The sequence below is a fragment of the Salmo trutta genome, unplaced genomic scaffold (assembly GCF_901001165.1).
Source record: "Salmo trutta unplaced genomic scaffold, fSalTru1.1, whole genome shotgun sequence".
NCBI lineage: Eukaryota > Metazoa > Chordata > Actinopteri > Salmoniformes > Salmonidae > Salmo > Salmo trutta.
The window spans coordinates 4,432,807-4,448,816 of record NW_021822962.1 but is presented as its reverse complement, the minus strand read 5'-3'; the positions used below and the strand labels follow the sequence as shown (position 1 = coordinate 4,448,816).

At 45.4% G+C, this 16,010-nt stretch overlaps 1 protein-coding gene across 2 annotated transcripts; it reads left to right on the top strand.

Annotated features, from left to right (window-relative positions):
- The first annotated feature begins 3,077 nt into the window (after positions 1-3,077).
- LOC115187807 (RNA-binding protein 24) lies at positions 3,078-14,541 on the top strand. 2 transcript variants are annotated; one of them, XM_029746854.1, is made up of 4 exons: positions 3,078-3,556; positions 4,159-4,348; positions 4,964-5,018; positions 13,534-14,541. In XM_029746854.1, exons 1-4 carry the CDS (start codon positions 3,383-3,385, stop codon positions 13,889-13,891), a joined length of 777 nt encoding a protein of 258 aa, XP_029602714.1. In that variant the 5' UTR covers positions 3,078-3,382; the 3' UTR covers positions 13,892-14,541. The 2 variants fall into 2 exon arrangements, with proteins under 2 accessions (XP_029602714.1, XP_029602715.1); XM_029746855.1 differs by having other exon boundaries at positions 3,082-3,556; positions 4,159-4,282; positions 13,534-14,540.
- The last annotated feature ends 1,469 nt before the right edge of the window (positions 14,542-16,010 follow it).

The window sequence follows — 16,010 nt, the reverse complement described above, 5'->3', positions numbered from 1 at the left end:
GGGTAGACTTGGAGCTGGTGAGAGACTAGTGGCTAGGGAGTAGGGAGTAGGGTTGACTTGGAGCTGGTGAGAGACTAGTGGCTAGGGAGTAGGGAGTAGGGTTGACTTGGAGCTGGTGAGAGACTAGTGGCTAGGGAGTAGGGAGTAGGGTTGACTTGGAGCTGGTGAGAGACTAGTGGCTAGGAAGTAGGGAGTAGGGTTGACTTGGAGCTGGTGAGAGACTAGTGGCTAGGGAGTAGGGAGTAGGGTAGACTTGGAGCTGGTGAGAGACTAGTAGCTAGGGAGTAGGGAGTAGGGTTGACTTGGAGCTGGTGAGAGACTAGTGGCTAGGGAGTAGGGAGTAGGGTTGACTTGGAGCTGGTGAGAGACTAGTAGCTAGGGAGTAGGGAGTAGGGTTGAATTGGAGCTGGTGAGAGACTAGTGGCTAGGGAGTAGGGTTGATTTGGAGCTGGTGAGAGACTAGTGGCTAGGGAGTAGGGAGTAGGGTTGACTTGGAGCTGGTGAGAGACTAGTGGCTAGGGAGTAGGGAGTAGGGTTGACTTGGAGCTGGTGAGAGACTAGTAGCTAGGGAGTAGGGAGTAGGGTTGAATTGGAGCTGGTGAGAGACTAGTGGCTAGGGAGTAGGGAGTAGGGTTGACTTGGAGCTGGTGAGAGACTAGTAGCTAGGGAGTAGGGAGTAGGGTTGAATTGGAGCTGGTGAGAGACTAGTAGCTAGGGAGTAGGGAGTAGGGTTGACTTGGAGCTGGTGAGAGACTAGTGGCTAGGGAGTAGGGAGTAGGGTTGAATTGGAGCTGGTGAGAGACTAGTGGCTAGGGAGTAGGGAGTAGGGTTGACTTGGAGCTGGTGAGAGACTAGTGGCTAGGGAGTAGGGAGTAGGGTTGATTTGGAGCTGGTGAGAGACTAGTGGCTAGGGAGTAGGGAGTAGGGTTGACTTGGAGCTGGTGAGAGACTAGTGGCTAGGGAGTAGGGAGTAGGGTTGACTTGGAGCTGGTGAGAGACTAGTGGCTAGGGAGTAGGGAGTAGGGTTGACTTGGAGCTGGTGAGAGACTAGTGGCTAGGGAGTAGGGAGTAGGGTTGATTTGGAGCTGGTGAGAGACTAGTGGCTAGGGAGTAGGGAGTAGGGTTGACTTGGAGCTGGTGAGAGACTAGTGGCTAGGGAGTAGGGAGTAGGGTTGACTTGGAGCTGGTGAGAGACTAGTGGCTAGGGAGTAGGGAGTAGGGTTGACTTGGAGCTGGTGAGACTAGTAGCTAGGGAGTAGGGAGTAGGGTTGACTTGGAGCTGGTGAGAGACTAGTGGCTAGGGAGTAGGGAGTAGGGTTGACTTGGAGCTGGTGAGAGACTAGTGGCTAGGGAGTAGGGAGTAGGGTTGACTTGGAGCTGGTGAGAGACTAGTGGCTAGGGAGTAGGGAGTAGGGTTGACTTGGAGCTGGTGAGAGACTAGTGGCTAGGAAGTAGGGAGTAGGGTAGACTTGGAGCTGGTGAGAGACTAGTGGCTAGGGAGTAGGGAGTAGGGTTGACTTGGAGCTGGTGAGAGACTAGTGGCTAGGGAGTAGGGAGTAGGGTTGACTTGGAGCTGGTGAGAGACTAGTGGCTAGGGAGTAGGGAGTAGGGTTGACTTGGAGCTGGTGAGAGACTAGTGGCTAGGGAGTAGGGAGTAGGGTTGACTTGGAGCTGGTGAGAGACTAGTAGCTAGGGAGTAGGGAGTAGGGTTGACTTGGAGCTGGTGAGAGACTAGTGGCTAGGGAGTAGGGAGTAGGGTTGATTTGGAGCTGGTGAGAGACTAGTAGCTAGGGAGTAGGGAGTAGGGTTGACTTGGAGCTGGTGAGAGACTAGTGGCTAGGGAGTAGGGAGTAGGGTTGACTTGGAGCTGGTGAGAGACTAGTAGCTAGGGAGTAGGGAGTAGGGTTGACTTGGAGCTGGTGAGAGACTAGTGGCTAGGGAGTAGGGTTGACTTGGAGCTGGTGAGAGACTAGTGGCTAGGGAGTAGGGAGTAGGGTTGACTTGGAGCTGGTGAGAGACTAGTGGCTAGGGAGTAGGGAGTAGGGTTGACTTGGAGCTGGTGAGAGACTAGTGGCTAGGGAGTAGGGAGTAGGGTTGACTTGGAGCTGGTGAGAGACTAGTAGCTAGGGAGTAGGGAGTAGGGTTGACTTGGAGCTGGTGAGAGACTAGTGGCTAGGGAGTAGGGAGTAGGGTTGACTTGGAGCTGGTGAGAGACTAGTGGCTAGGGAGTAGGGAGTAGGGTTGACTTGGAGCTGGTGAGAGACTAGGGAGTAGGGGCTAGGGAGTAGGGTTGATTTAGAGCTGGTGAGAGACTAGGGAGTAGGGACTAGGGAGTAGGGGCTAGGGAGTAGGGAGAATGGTTGATTTGGAGCCGGTGAGAGACTAGGGAGTAGGGGCTAGGGAGTAGGGGCTAGGGAGTAGGGAGAATGGTTGATTTGGAGCCGGTGAGAGACTAGGGAGTAGGGGCTAGGGAGTAGGGGCTAGGGAGTAGATTGATTTAGAGCCGGTGAGAGACTAGGGAGTAGGGGCTAGGGAGTAGGGGCTAGGGAGTAGGGAGAATGGTTGATTTGGAGCTGGTGAGAGACTAGGGAGTAGGGGCTAGGGAGTAGGGGCTAGGGAGTAGGGAGAATGGTTGATTTGGAGCCGGTGAGAGACTAGTGCATTGTTGTGGGAGTCAGTCAGCTGTCCATGTTGACCCCATAACGTGGTGTGACTCAACAGGTGTGTTTTGTGTGTCAGGGTCAAGCCAAGTGGTATCTGTTTCTTCACCATCATGCAGAGCTACGGTGTGTGGATCAACATCAACAACATGCACATATCTGACCCCGCGAGCTCAGATTCATTACATAGTGTTTTTAGATTGGAGGAGATTATTTCATAGATTTACAGTAAATGGCAAGTGGGATATCAATAAATGAACGTTTTTTTCAAATAGAGTAAAGTAATGTTTTACACATGGGAATAGTCAAAAGCAATGTCAGACTGACGTGTTGTTATTTTGGGTTCTGTATTGAAATGAGCTAATGTTTCGCGATCCTATGATCGAGGTCTGTTCATGTTTGGTCGGTGCCTGTGACCCTGTATGCCACAGAGGGAGGGCCCGGGAGAGAGCGTGTTCACGGCCCAGCCCCCTGGACGTGACAGCTGGCTGAAGCTGACTTAGACACCAGTGGTAACCATCTCCTAAATTAAGCAGTGTCAAACTGAACTGAAGTTGGGGACGACTGGAAATCCGCGTCAAACAAGTGTCTGTTCAGTTCCAACGAAACCTACCTTAAATTAATCTTTCTAAATAGCCTGTGCTTTCACAGAGCTGACTGATCTCTGTGAGATTGCAAAAACATTCTATATAAAACATTGTTGCCTACGGCTTACCGCAAAAATGATGATGCACTCGTCTCAGAAAGACACAACCTACACAAAGATATTTGTAGGGGGTCTTCCATATCACACCACGGACTCCAGTCTCAGGAAATACTTCGAAGTGTTCGGTGATATCGACGAGGCTGTTGTTATAACAGACAGACAGACGGGCAAATCCAGAGGTTATGGATTCGTAAGTATTATAGATGTACATTTGAATGTCATTGTGATTGATTGATAGATCGATCGATTGCGTAATTATTTTATGTCATGTTGTTAAATGCAGGCATTATGGGTAGAATCTAAAATGTTTCCAGCACCAATATGTCTTAAATGAAAAAGGCTATCATTAGCCTATCCATAATGCATCTGATGTCACTTATTGATTCACACCATTTTGTAGCCCATTTATGAACGGTCAGTGAATTGCATTGCATGATCAGTTCCTGAATGGACTAACCATTCTATTCTGCTAAGTATTCAGCTGAAGGTTAGGCGTGGTGTCTTTGGCTCAAGAGGCCCACGGTGATGTGATGTAATCATCCTAGAATTGCTGACTTGTGCTTCATAAACCATGTCTTTACCTTCAACTAATGAAGGGACATTTTTCTCTACACTTTCCTTATGCTGATTGTAATACCCTCATGCTTTTCTTATTGGGACATGATTAATACTTCTAAATGAATTGTAGTTTAATGAACAACTTTAGCCAGCCTCCCCACTGAGTGGACATCTGATCAGTTCAGGCAATGGAAACATGTATTTATTTTTTATTCTTCCCTTTCCATCCCTCAGGTGACGATGGCAGACCGGGCGTCTGCGGACCGAGCCTGCAAGGACCCAAACCCCATCATCGACGGCCGGAAAGCCAATGTGAACCTGGCCTACCTGGGGGCCAAGCCCAGGGTCATGCAGCCAGGTGAGGGGATGGCCGCGCTGGCGGAGGGCTGCGCCACACGTTTATTTCACAGCTTGGACGACCAAGGTGGCGTACAAACAATGACGAGCTGCTAAAACGAGCAAACTAACCACCTGCTTACAGTGTGTTAACACACGGTGTGTAACATGGTAGATGTGTAACATGGTAGATGTGTAACATGGTAGATGTGTAGCATGGTAGATGTGTAGCATGGTAGATGTGTAGCATGGTAGATGTGTAACATGGTAGATGTGTAACATGGTAGATGTGTAACATGGTAGATGTGTAGCATGGTAGATGTGTAGCATGGTAGATGTGTAGCATGGTAGATGTGTAGCATGGTAGATGTGTAGCATGGTAGATGTGTAACATGGTAGATGTGTAACATGGGATTCAGATGAAGTGTACTGTAGTGGGGGGAACTAGCAGAAACAGTGAAGCTAGTGTGAATGAAGATACGTTATGATTAAAGTGTGTCTCCATTTTAACAGACACCAAATGTTTAAAATGTGTTTTTTCCCCTACCATTTACATGATCTATAAGTACTTGAGGAGTTACATTGGAAGCACTGATCACATTTGTTATAATGGAATTATAATGCATTTATAATATGTGTATGGTTCAAGCTTTAGATTGAAAAAATAACGGTAGAGTTAAAAACAACTTGTTCTTAATTCCAGGTTTCTCATTTGGTGTTCCTCAAATCCACCCAGCGTTCATCCAGAGGCCTTATGGGTATGTTATGGCATAGTGATACTCCTTGTGTTGTTGGAAGTGTGTCATATTAAAACTATGTATTTCACTGCACCTGTCCAGTGTATGTGACAAGAACATGTATTTTATTATTATTAACTTCTTTTACAGGGTAGAAAATGTTCAACTAGTGGAAGGTTGTAGAATTACCCTAACTTTCTCTAGATGTTCCAGAAATCCCGGTTAGAAGATTGGGACTTTGGGAAAGTTACCAGAATTTTTCATCCCTAAACTAGTTGTAGAATATCATGCTGTAACACCACCTGTTTTGTTCACAGCTGCTCATTTTGACTGATCTATGTGCCCGTTTCTATTCTCACCCGCAGTATCTAGTGATTTTCATCTTTTAAAAAATAGCTTGGATTGTAAAATGTAAGGTTTTCCTCCTCCAGAGTGGTGTAACTGTAAGCCACCGCCCATTCATTCTCTGTTGAGTGTAGAGGTGGGACTGTGTCTTGTGTGGTGTGCATCTCTGCTGTCATTCTTACATTCTAAAGTCTGAATCGAATTGTGATTGTAAACGTGATGTCACCAGTTGTCAATGTTGTCTGTCTCTCTCTGATCTGACAGGCTGGCTTACGGTTAAGAAACATTATCTGATGGAGGGACATGATGGTTTGAGGATGAATAACTGAGTCTGCATTGGGCAGATCACTAAGGTCTTACCAGTATACTCTGACACACACAAACAAGCTCAAATGGTGATTAGATGCATGGAAGCTGTTTTTCTTTTCATTTTTCTGTTGCGGTTTTCCATAGTCCATAGATTGGTGTGTGTGCCTTTGTTTCAGTATGAAGTGGTTTTCAGCTTAACTGCGTGCTTCTCTTTACTTGCAGTGGGGGGGGGTCAGGAGCGGTGGATGAGGGGTATTTCTGCAGACGCTGAGAGTTTGGATATTTCAGATTTAACTTTGTCACGGGGTGTTGATTCTGATGTGGTTTTTACTTGATTTTTAACGACTGATTGTGCTGTAGCCTGTGTTGTTTCCCCGTTTTTTAGTTAACAACGTTTTCATATGTTTTGTTGTTGACGGGGTTGATCACCAGTGTTGCTACGTGACTTGTCTTGGACCTTCCGGACCCCCCACGCAACAAAACAACTCTTGGCTTGCATGTCGGAGATCCTTTCCTACCTTTGGTTTTCTATACTGATGATGTTGTGGTTTCAGTTTTCTTTCTCAAATTAACCCATTGCTTCCTTCTGTAGCTCACATCATCTTCTTCTGTCTCTGTCCCTCCTGCTCATGACACCAGGAACCAACTCAGTGAAAGATATTTCATGGCTAGAACTAAGGTTGCAAAGGCAGGGTATATATTACTGTAAACTTTCCAAGTTTATATTGGTATCTTTCAAGGATTTTATGTAATCTGTCACAAGACAGATTATCTCAGGTGTCTAATCATCTCTGGTCCTCTCTCCGGCCTTATCACAAGTAAAATATAGGAAATAATTAAATAAGATGATTTTAAAACAGAAAATAGAATGACAAAGCTGTAAAACATTCTCCTAAATACAAACCGTCAAGTTAGTGAATACCATTGGTGTTTATATTGAGAGTTTCAGCATGAAACGATTTGAGTTATTTTACTATGTCAACATGTATTTGTTGTCAACATGTATTTGTTGTCAACATGTATTTGTTGTCAACGTGTATTTGTTGTCAACGTGTATTTGTTGTCAACGTGTATTTGTTGTCAACGTGTATTTGTTGTCAACATGTATTTGTTGTCAACATGTATTTGTTGTCAACGTGTATTTGTTGTCAACGTGTATTTGTTGTCAACGTGTATTTGTTGTCAACGTGTATTTGTTGTCAACGTGTATTTGTTGTCAACATGTATTTGTTGTCAACATGTATTTGTTGTCAACGTGTATTTGTTGTCAACGTGTATTTGTTGTCAACGTGTATTTGTTGTCAACATGTATTTGTTGTCAACATGTATTTGTTGTCAACATGTATTTGTTGTCAACATGTATTTGTTGTTAATGTTTTGGAGTCAAACTGGTGGCAGGTGAGATAAAAGTCACTAGTTGGGAGAGTTGCAGAGGTAATTGAAAGTAATTCCGTTGTTGATTAGATGCTTTTTTTTAAATTAATTAGGCAATTTTTATTTCAACCATATGGTCTATTTACTAGAAAATCATGGACAATATGGACACAGATATAACAAATTAATAACATATAATAAAAAAATTCTAGTATAAATTACCAAAGTTACAATAGATTACCATAGATTTTCTGTTAATTTACCAAAATTACTGAAGATTCCAGTAACTTTTGTAAATTACTGGTAGCTTTGCAACCCTAGCTAGAACTGTGAAGCCATAAACCACTGTAGAAATGTGTCCATATAGAGAAGAGAAAGAGTAGTGAGAATAATGGAGAGGAAGGATGGAATCGGAGAATGGTGTCACTACTGTGGGACACACCAGCCAGTATGTTTATAGTGTGGATGGATTTGGAATGGAGCCAGGCCACTCTACTGGAACAATACAGGGAAACGAGATGACTGAGAACACCCACAGCTCCAAAACAAACTCATTTATTCAAACGGACATCCTGATCCACTCTGTTGTCGCTCATCGGTGACCCAATATCTCATTTGTTTTAATACCAAAGGTCTGATACTCGTTCTCACTGAGTGTAAACTGACAGCAAATACCAAATCTAAGTAGCTTGTAGTGTGGAACATAGATGAATACTAACCAAGACATCCAAGTAGGATACAGAAGTTATAACCTTTACCATGTAAAACATCCAGCATATTTAAAAGGCATACATACAGCCAGTAAACATGGAGTGTAAACTGATCTCAGATAAGTCGTTTGCAGAGTGGTAGACTACTGGTCAGGCAGCAGCTGTTCACAGTGTTCTACACGGCTTCTCAAATTCCGCTGGAAAATGAGAGTGGCTCGGCGTGCCCTAAATAATGGATGTTGTAGACAGGGCCTTCGCTGGCTCCATCAGTCGCTCGCCCGCGGACAACAGGTGGGCTGCCTGAGACATGTGCCCGGGGGCCGGGGGGCCTGTACTGCCTCTGTTCTAGGGGATTACCCATGTGTCTCAGTGATTTACAAAGCACCTTTATTTAGCCCTGAACTTTCAACACAAAATGGCCGCCTGCCCTGTCGTCCTCCAACCAGAGGAAAGGTTAATGTCGATCGTACCAGTTATAGCAGCAGACTCTGTTACAGTCATAGAGAGACAGACAGGTGGACTCTGTTACAGTCATAGAGAGACAGACAGGTGGACTCTGTTACAGTCATAGAGACAGACAGGTTGACTCTGTTACAGTCATAGAGAGACAGACAGGTGGACTCTGTTACAGTCATAGAGAGACAGACAGGTGGACTCTGTTACAGTCATAGAGAGACAGACAGGTGGACTCTGTTACAGTCATAGAGACAGACAGGTCGACTCTGTTACAGTCATAGAGAGACAGACAGGTGGACTCTGTTACAGTCATAGAGAGACAGACAGGTGGACTCTGTTACAGTCATAGAGGGACAGACAGGTGGACTCTGTTACAGTCATTGAGAGACAGACAGGTTGACTCTGTTACAGTCATAGAGACAGACAGGTTGACTCTGTTACAGTCATAGAGAGACAGACAGGTGGACTCTGTTACAGTCATAGAGAGACAGACAGGTGGACTCTGTTACAGTCATAGAGAGACAGACAGGTGGACTCTGTTACAGTCATAGAGACAGACAGGTCGACTCTGTTACAGTCATAGAGAGACAGACAGGTGGACTCTGTTACAGTCATAGAGAGACAGACAGGTGGACTCTGTTACAGTCATAGAGGGACAGACAGGTGGACTCTGTTACAGTCATTGAGAGACAGACAGGTTGACTCTGTTACAGTCATAGAGAGACAGACAGGTGGACTCTGTTACAGTCATAGAGGGACAGACAGGTGGACTCTGTTACAGTCATAGAGGGACAGACAGGTGGACTCTGTTACAGTCATAGAGACAGACAGGTGGACTCTGTTACAGTCATAGAGAGACAGACACAGAAAAAATAAAAAATAAAATAAAAATGTATGAAAAAATGTATGAAATGTATGCATTCCCTACTGTAAGTCGCTCTTATCCAGAGCGACTTACAGTAGGGAATGCATACATTTCATACATTTTTTCATACATTTTTATTTTATTTTTTATTTTTTCTAAATGGCGTAAATGAGTAAATGAACAGACAGGTGGACTCTGTTACAGTCATAGAGAGACAGACAGGTGGACTCTGTTACAGTCATAGAGAGACAGACAGGTGGACTTTGTTACAGTCATAGAGAGACAGACAGGTGGACTCTGTTACAGTCATAGAGAGACAGACAGGTGGACTCTGTTACAGTCATAGAGAGACATTTACTCCTCTAGTGAGGTTTCCAAAATGTCAGTGTGTCTTTTACAAAGTAATGAACTCCCTCCAGTTTATGAAGAGGATTTGGAATTGGGCGACCTCTGACATTTACCACTGTTAGACCACACCACTCAACAGCTGATTTAACAACCCACCTGTAGCCTGTAATGAAGAAGACAGAGAAGAGAGAGAAGACAGAGAAGACAGAGAAGGGAGAGAAGACAGAGGAGAGAGAGAAGAGAGAGGAGACAGAGGAAGGGAATAGTTATCCAGAGATGAAGGAGGTCATGCCATGTGCTGCTGTAGGAGAGAGAGGAGAGAGAGGAGAGAGAGGAGACAGAGGAAGGGAATAGTTATCCTCCAGAGTTGAAGGAGGTCATGCCATGTGCTGCTGTAGGAGAGAGAGGAGCTCAGCTTGTCCTTTAGTGATGACAAGAGGAGAAAAAATAGCCTCCAGCCTCTCCTGTCACTCTCCCGGACGTGTGTGCGTGCGTGCGTATGTGTGCGTATGTGTGTGTGCGTGCGTGCGTGCGTATGTGTGCGTATGTGTGTGTGCGTGCGTATGTGTGCGTATGTGTGTGTGCGTTCGTGCGTGCGTATGTGTGCGTATGTGTGTGTGCGTGCGTATGTGTGCGTATGTGTGTGTGTGTGCGTGCGTATGTGTGTGTGCGTGCGTATGTGTGCGTATGTGTGTGTGCGTGCGTGCGTATGTGTGTGTGCGTGCGTGTGTGTGTATGACACATCTTAGGACAGTTTTAACACCTGGTCTCTGTTTGCTGGAGGTGACTGACGCTCAGAGTGGAAATAGGGCCAAATCTGCCCAGATACACAGGCTTGGATCACTCCATTTATACCCTCTCTCTCTGTCTCTCTATGTCTGTCTGTCTCTGTCTCTCTGTCTCTGTCTCTCTCTCCCTCTGTCTCTCTGTCTCTCTCTCTCCCTCTGTCTCTCTCTCTCCCTCTCTGTCTCTCTCCCTCTGTCTCTCTATGTCTGTCTGTCTCTCTCTCTGTCTCTCTCTCTCCCTCTGTCTCTCTGTCTCTCTGTCTCTCTATGTCTGTCTGTCTCTCTCTCTCTCTGTCTCTCTATGTCTGTCTGTCTCTCTCTCTGTCTCTCTGTATCTGTCTCTCTCTCTCTCTCTCCCTCTGTCTCTCTGTCTCTCTGTCTGTCTCTCTGTCTCTCTGTCTGTCTCTCTCTCTCCCTCTGTCTCTCTCTCTGTCTCTCTGTCTCTCTCTCTCCCTCTGTCTCTCTGTCTCTCTGTCTCTCTATGTCTGTCTGTCTCTCTCTCTATGTCTGTCTGTCTCTCTCTCTGTCTCTCTGTATCTGTCTCTCTCTCTGTCTCTCTCTCCCTCTGTCTCTCTGTCTCTCTATGTCTGTCTCTCTGTCTGTCTGTCTGTCTCTCTCTCTCTCTCTCCCTCTGTCTCTCTCTCTGTCTCTCTGTCTCTCTCTCTCTGTCTCTCTGTCTCTCTCTCTCTGTCTCTCTCTCTCTCTCTCTCCATCGTGCTCTTCCAATAATAAACATATTTATATCTAGTCAACCATAGGGTCTGGAGTTCAACAAGACACCTGGATTCATTAGAAATGAATGTACACCACTATTCACTATAGGATCGATTGTTCAAAATGTTACTCGTCGCCGTACTCACACAATAGCACTTATCCAAGCTCTATTCACTGGTACTCATAGCAGGACAGAGAGTCATTTACAAAAATATTTACAACAATAATATTAGAAAACTAAAGTATGTCATTTAATAATAGAAAATGTTGAAGTGTGAACCTTCATACATAATCCGTCTGTCTCTCTGCCACATGCTGCCACGTTTTCATTTTCTTTTGTGAGGCTTCTCTCATTTTCGTTGACTGTTTATCTGCGTTTGAGGACTTACCGTGTGTGGGCATGTGGTGTGTGGTGTTGGACTGATTGTATGTTGACTGGGATAAGTTGAGTTGCAGTTCTTTCTTGATGTGTTGTGGTGCTGTGCGATCAGCTGGCATTGTGAGAGAACCTCTTTCAGACACAGAGGGCTGGCCGGTCTGTCTTCTCTAATGCCTAATTAAAGGATGATGATTCCTGAGCTTCAGACAGAGCTGTCTGGTTTCATGATGATTCCTGAGCTTCAGGCAGAGCTGCTCTGGTTTCATGATGATTCCTGAGCTTCAGGCAGAGCTGTCTGGTTTCATGATGATTCCTGAGCTTCAGACAGAGCTGTCTGGTTTCATGATGATTCCTGAGCTTCAGACAGAGCTGCTCTGGTTTCATGATGATTCCTGAGCTTCAGGCAGAGCTGTCTGGTTTCATGATGATTCCTGAGCTTCAGACAGAGCTGCTCTCGTTTCATGATGATTCCTGAGCTTCAGGCAGAGCTGCTCTGGTTTCATGATGATTCCTGAGCTTCAGGCAGAGCTGCTCTGGTTTCATGATGATTCCTGAGCTTCGGGCAGAGCTGCTCTGGTTTCATGATGATTCCTGAGCTTCAGGCAGAGCTGTCTGGTTTAATGATGATTCCTGAGCTTCAGGTAGAGCTGTCTGGTTTCATGATGATTCCTGAGCTTCAGGCAGAGCTGTCTGGTTTCATGATGATTCCTGAGCTTCAGACAGAGCTGCTCTCGTTTCATGATGATTCCTGAGCTTCAGGCAGAGCTGCTCTGGTTTCATGATGATTCCTGAGCTTCAGGCAGAGCTGCTCTGGTTTCATGATGATTCCTGAGCTTCAGGCAGAGCTGCTCTGGTTTCATGATGATTCCTGAGCTTCAGGCAGAGCTGTCTGGTTTTATGATGATTCCTGAGCTTCAGGCAGAGCTGTCTGGTTTCATGATGATTCCTGGGCTTCAGACAGAGCTGCTCTGGTTTCATGATGATTCCTGAGCTTCAGACAGAGCTGCTCTCGTTTCATGATGATTCCTGAGCTTCAGGCAGAGCTGCTCTGGTTTCATGATGATTCCTGAGCTTCAGGCAGAGCTGCTCTGGTTTCATGATGATTCCTGAGCTTCAGGCAGAGCTGCTCTGGTTTCATGATGATTCCTGAGCTTCAGGCAGAGCTGTCTGGTTTTATGATGATTCCTGAGCTTCAGGCAGAGCTGTCTGGTTTCATGATGATTCCTGGGCTTCAGACAGAGCTGCTCTGGTTTCATAATGATTCCTGAGCTTCAGACAGAGCTGCTCTGGTTTCATGATGATTCCTGAGCTTCAGGCAGAGCTGCTCTGGTTTCATGATGATTACTGAGCTTCAGGCAGAGCTGCTCTGGTTTCATGATGATTCCTGAGCTTCAGGCAGAGCTGTCTGGTTTCATGATGATTCCTGAGCTTCAGGCAGAGCTGTCTGGTTTCATGATGATTCCTGAGCTTCAGACAGAGCTGCTCTGGTTTCATGATGATTCCTGAGCTTCAGACAGAGCTGCTCTGGTTTCATGATGATTCCTGAGCTCCAGGCAGAGCTGCTCTGGTTTCATGATGATTCCTGAGCTTCAGGCAGAGCTGCTCTGGTTTCATGATGATTCCTGAGCTTCAGGCAGAGCTGCTCTGGTTTCATGATGATTACTGAGCTTCAGGCAGAGCTGCTCTGGTTTCATGATGATTCCTGAGCTTCAGGCAGAGCTGTCTGGTTTCATGATGATTCCTGAGCTTCAGGCAGAGCTGTCTGGTTTCATGATGATTCCTGAGCTTCAGACAGAGCTGCTCTGGTTTCATGATGATTCCTGAGCTTCAGACAGAGCTGCTCTGGTTTCATGATGATTCCTGAGCTCCAGGCAGAGCTGCTCTGGTTTCATGATGATTCCTGAGCTTCAGGCAGAGCTGCTCTGGTTTCATGATGATTCCTGAGCTTCAGGCAGAGCTGCTCTGGTTTCATGATGATTCCTGAGCTTCAGGCAGAGCTGCTCTGGTTTCATGATGATTCCTGAGCTTCAGACAGAGCTGTTCTGCTTTCCTTTTGGCTTGAAACCTTCTCTTTTTTTACCCAGGGTTCCATTGGGTGGTGTTGCTGTGTTAATGAAATGAGGACTGGGTTGACGTTATTTTGTCTTTGTGACGCCTGCTTTCCTGTGTTCCTGAGCTCGGTTTCAGTGTGTGTCCCAGATTGCCGAGTGGCTCTGTCTGTCCTCTGACCTTTGACATCTTTGTCCTGCAGGATCCCAGCCCACTACGTCTACCCCCAGGCCTTTATGCAGCCAAGCACCATGGTCATCCCTCACAGCATGCAGTCGCCCGCCGCCACTGCCTCCGCCGCCTCCTCCCCGTATCTCGACTACACCGGAGCAGCCTACGCCCAGTACTCAGCCGCAGCTGCCAGCGCCGCGGCCGCCGCTGCCTACGAGCAGTACCCGTACGCAGCCTCCCCGGCCCCTGCGGGCTACATGGCTGCAGCAGGGTATGGTTATGCGGTCCAGCAGCCCCTAGGAGCCGCAGCCACCCCAGGAGCAGCCGCTGCAGCTGCAGCCTTCGCCCAGTACCAGCCTCAGCAGCTTCAGGCAGACCGCATGCAGTAACTGACCATAACTACTACTATTACTGAGCCTGGATAACAGAGGTGGGGGGAGAGTGTGAGGAGGGGGGAGGGATGAAGAGTGGAGTGGAGTGGTGGTCATCAATCCTTGGCTTTAGAACATGCAGCGCTGCTACCAAAAGAGCCTGAAGAAAATCATCTCATAACTGAAGAGAATCATCTCATAACTGAAGAGAATCATCTCATAACTGAAGAGAATAGTTACTTCGTTATTCAAATATCATCAGTGTTGTCATCACTAAAGTATTGTTTTTTGTTGTTGTCATTATATCAGAAATATTTAATATTTATTCATCAGGACAAATATCTAGAATTATTATTTAAGATATGACCTCATAACCAACCAGTTTAAGTTCATAATTTTAAGTAAATTAAATGTGTGATTTTGTACAACTTTCACAAGTGCACTGAAGTCTAATCAGGTATTTTCCCCTCAAATTTCTTAAACAAGATGGTCAAACCAAAAACACTTTTGGTCACTTTTCACCTTTAATACTTTTAAACCTGCAGTTTGAACTATGCAATTTGAACTTGTAAAATATATTTTGTGAAATATGTCTTCTACAAATATATATATACAGTTGAAGTCGGAAGTTTACATACACTTAGGTTGGAGTCATTAAAACTCTGTTTCAACCACTCCACAAATTTCTTGTTAGCAAACCATAGTTTTGGCAAGTTGGTTAGGACATCTACTTTGTGCATGACACAAGTAATTGTTCTAACAATTGTTTACAGACAGATTATTTCACTTATAATTCACTGTATCACAATTCCAGTGGGTCAATAGTTCACATACACTAAGTTGACTGTGCCTGGAAAATTCCAGAAAAGGATGTCATGGCTTTAGAAGCTTCTGATAGGCTAATTGACATAATTTGAGTCAATTGGAGGTGTAGCTGTGGATGTATTTCAAGGCCTACCTTCAAACTCAGTGCCTCTTTGCTTGACATCATGGGAAAATCAAAAGAAATCAGCCAAGACCTCAGAAAAAATAATTGTAGACCTCAACCTTCCAAACGCCTGAAGGTACCACGTTCATCTGTACAAACAATAGTACGCAAGTATAAACACCATGGGACCACGTAGCCGTCATACCGCTCACGAAGGAGACTCGTTCTGTCTCCTAGAGATGAACGTACTTTGGTGCGAAAAGTGCAAATCAATCCCAGAACAACAGCAAAGGACCTTGTGAAGATGCTGGAGGAAACAGGTACAAAAGTATCTATATCCACAGTAAAACGAGTTCAATATCGACTTAACCTGAAAGGTCGCTCAGCAAGGAAGAAGCCACTGCTCCAAAACCCCCATAAAAAATCCAGACTACGGTTTGCAACTGCACTTGGGGACAAAGATCATACTTTTTAGAAAAATGTCCTCTGGTCTGATGAAACAAAAATAGAACTGTTTGGCCATAATGACCATCGTTATGTTTGGAGGAAAAAGGGGGAGACTTGCAACCCGAAGAACACCATCCCAACTGTGAAGCACGGGGTGGCAGCATCATGTTGTGGAGGTGCTTTGCTGCAGGAGGGACTGGTGCACTTCACAAAATAGATGGCATCATGAGGATGGAATATTACGTAGATATATTGAAGCAACATCTCAAGACATCAGTCAGGAAGATAAAGCTTGGTTGCAAATGGGTCTTTAGAATCGACAATGACCCCAAGCATACTTCCAAAGTTGTGGCAAAATGGCTTAACTACAACAAAGTCAAGGTATTGGAGTGGCCATCACAAAGCCCTGACCTCAATCCCATAAATAATTTGTGGGCAGAACTGAAAAAGCGTGTGCGAGCAAGGAGGCCTACAAACCTGACTCAGTTACACCAGCTCTGTCACGAGGAATGGGCCAAAATTCACCCAACTTATTGTGGGAAGCTTTTGGAAAGCTACCTGAAACGTTTGACCCAAGTTAAACAATGTAAAGGCAATGCTACCAAATACTAATTGAGTGTATGTAAACTTCTGACCAACTGGGAATGCGATTAAAGAAATAAAAGCTGAAATAATTCATTCTCTCTGCTATTTTTCTGACATTTCACATTCTTAAAATAACGTGGTGATCCTAACTGACCTAAGACAGGGAATTTTTACTTG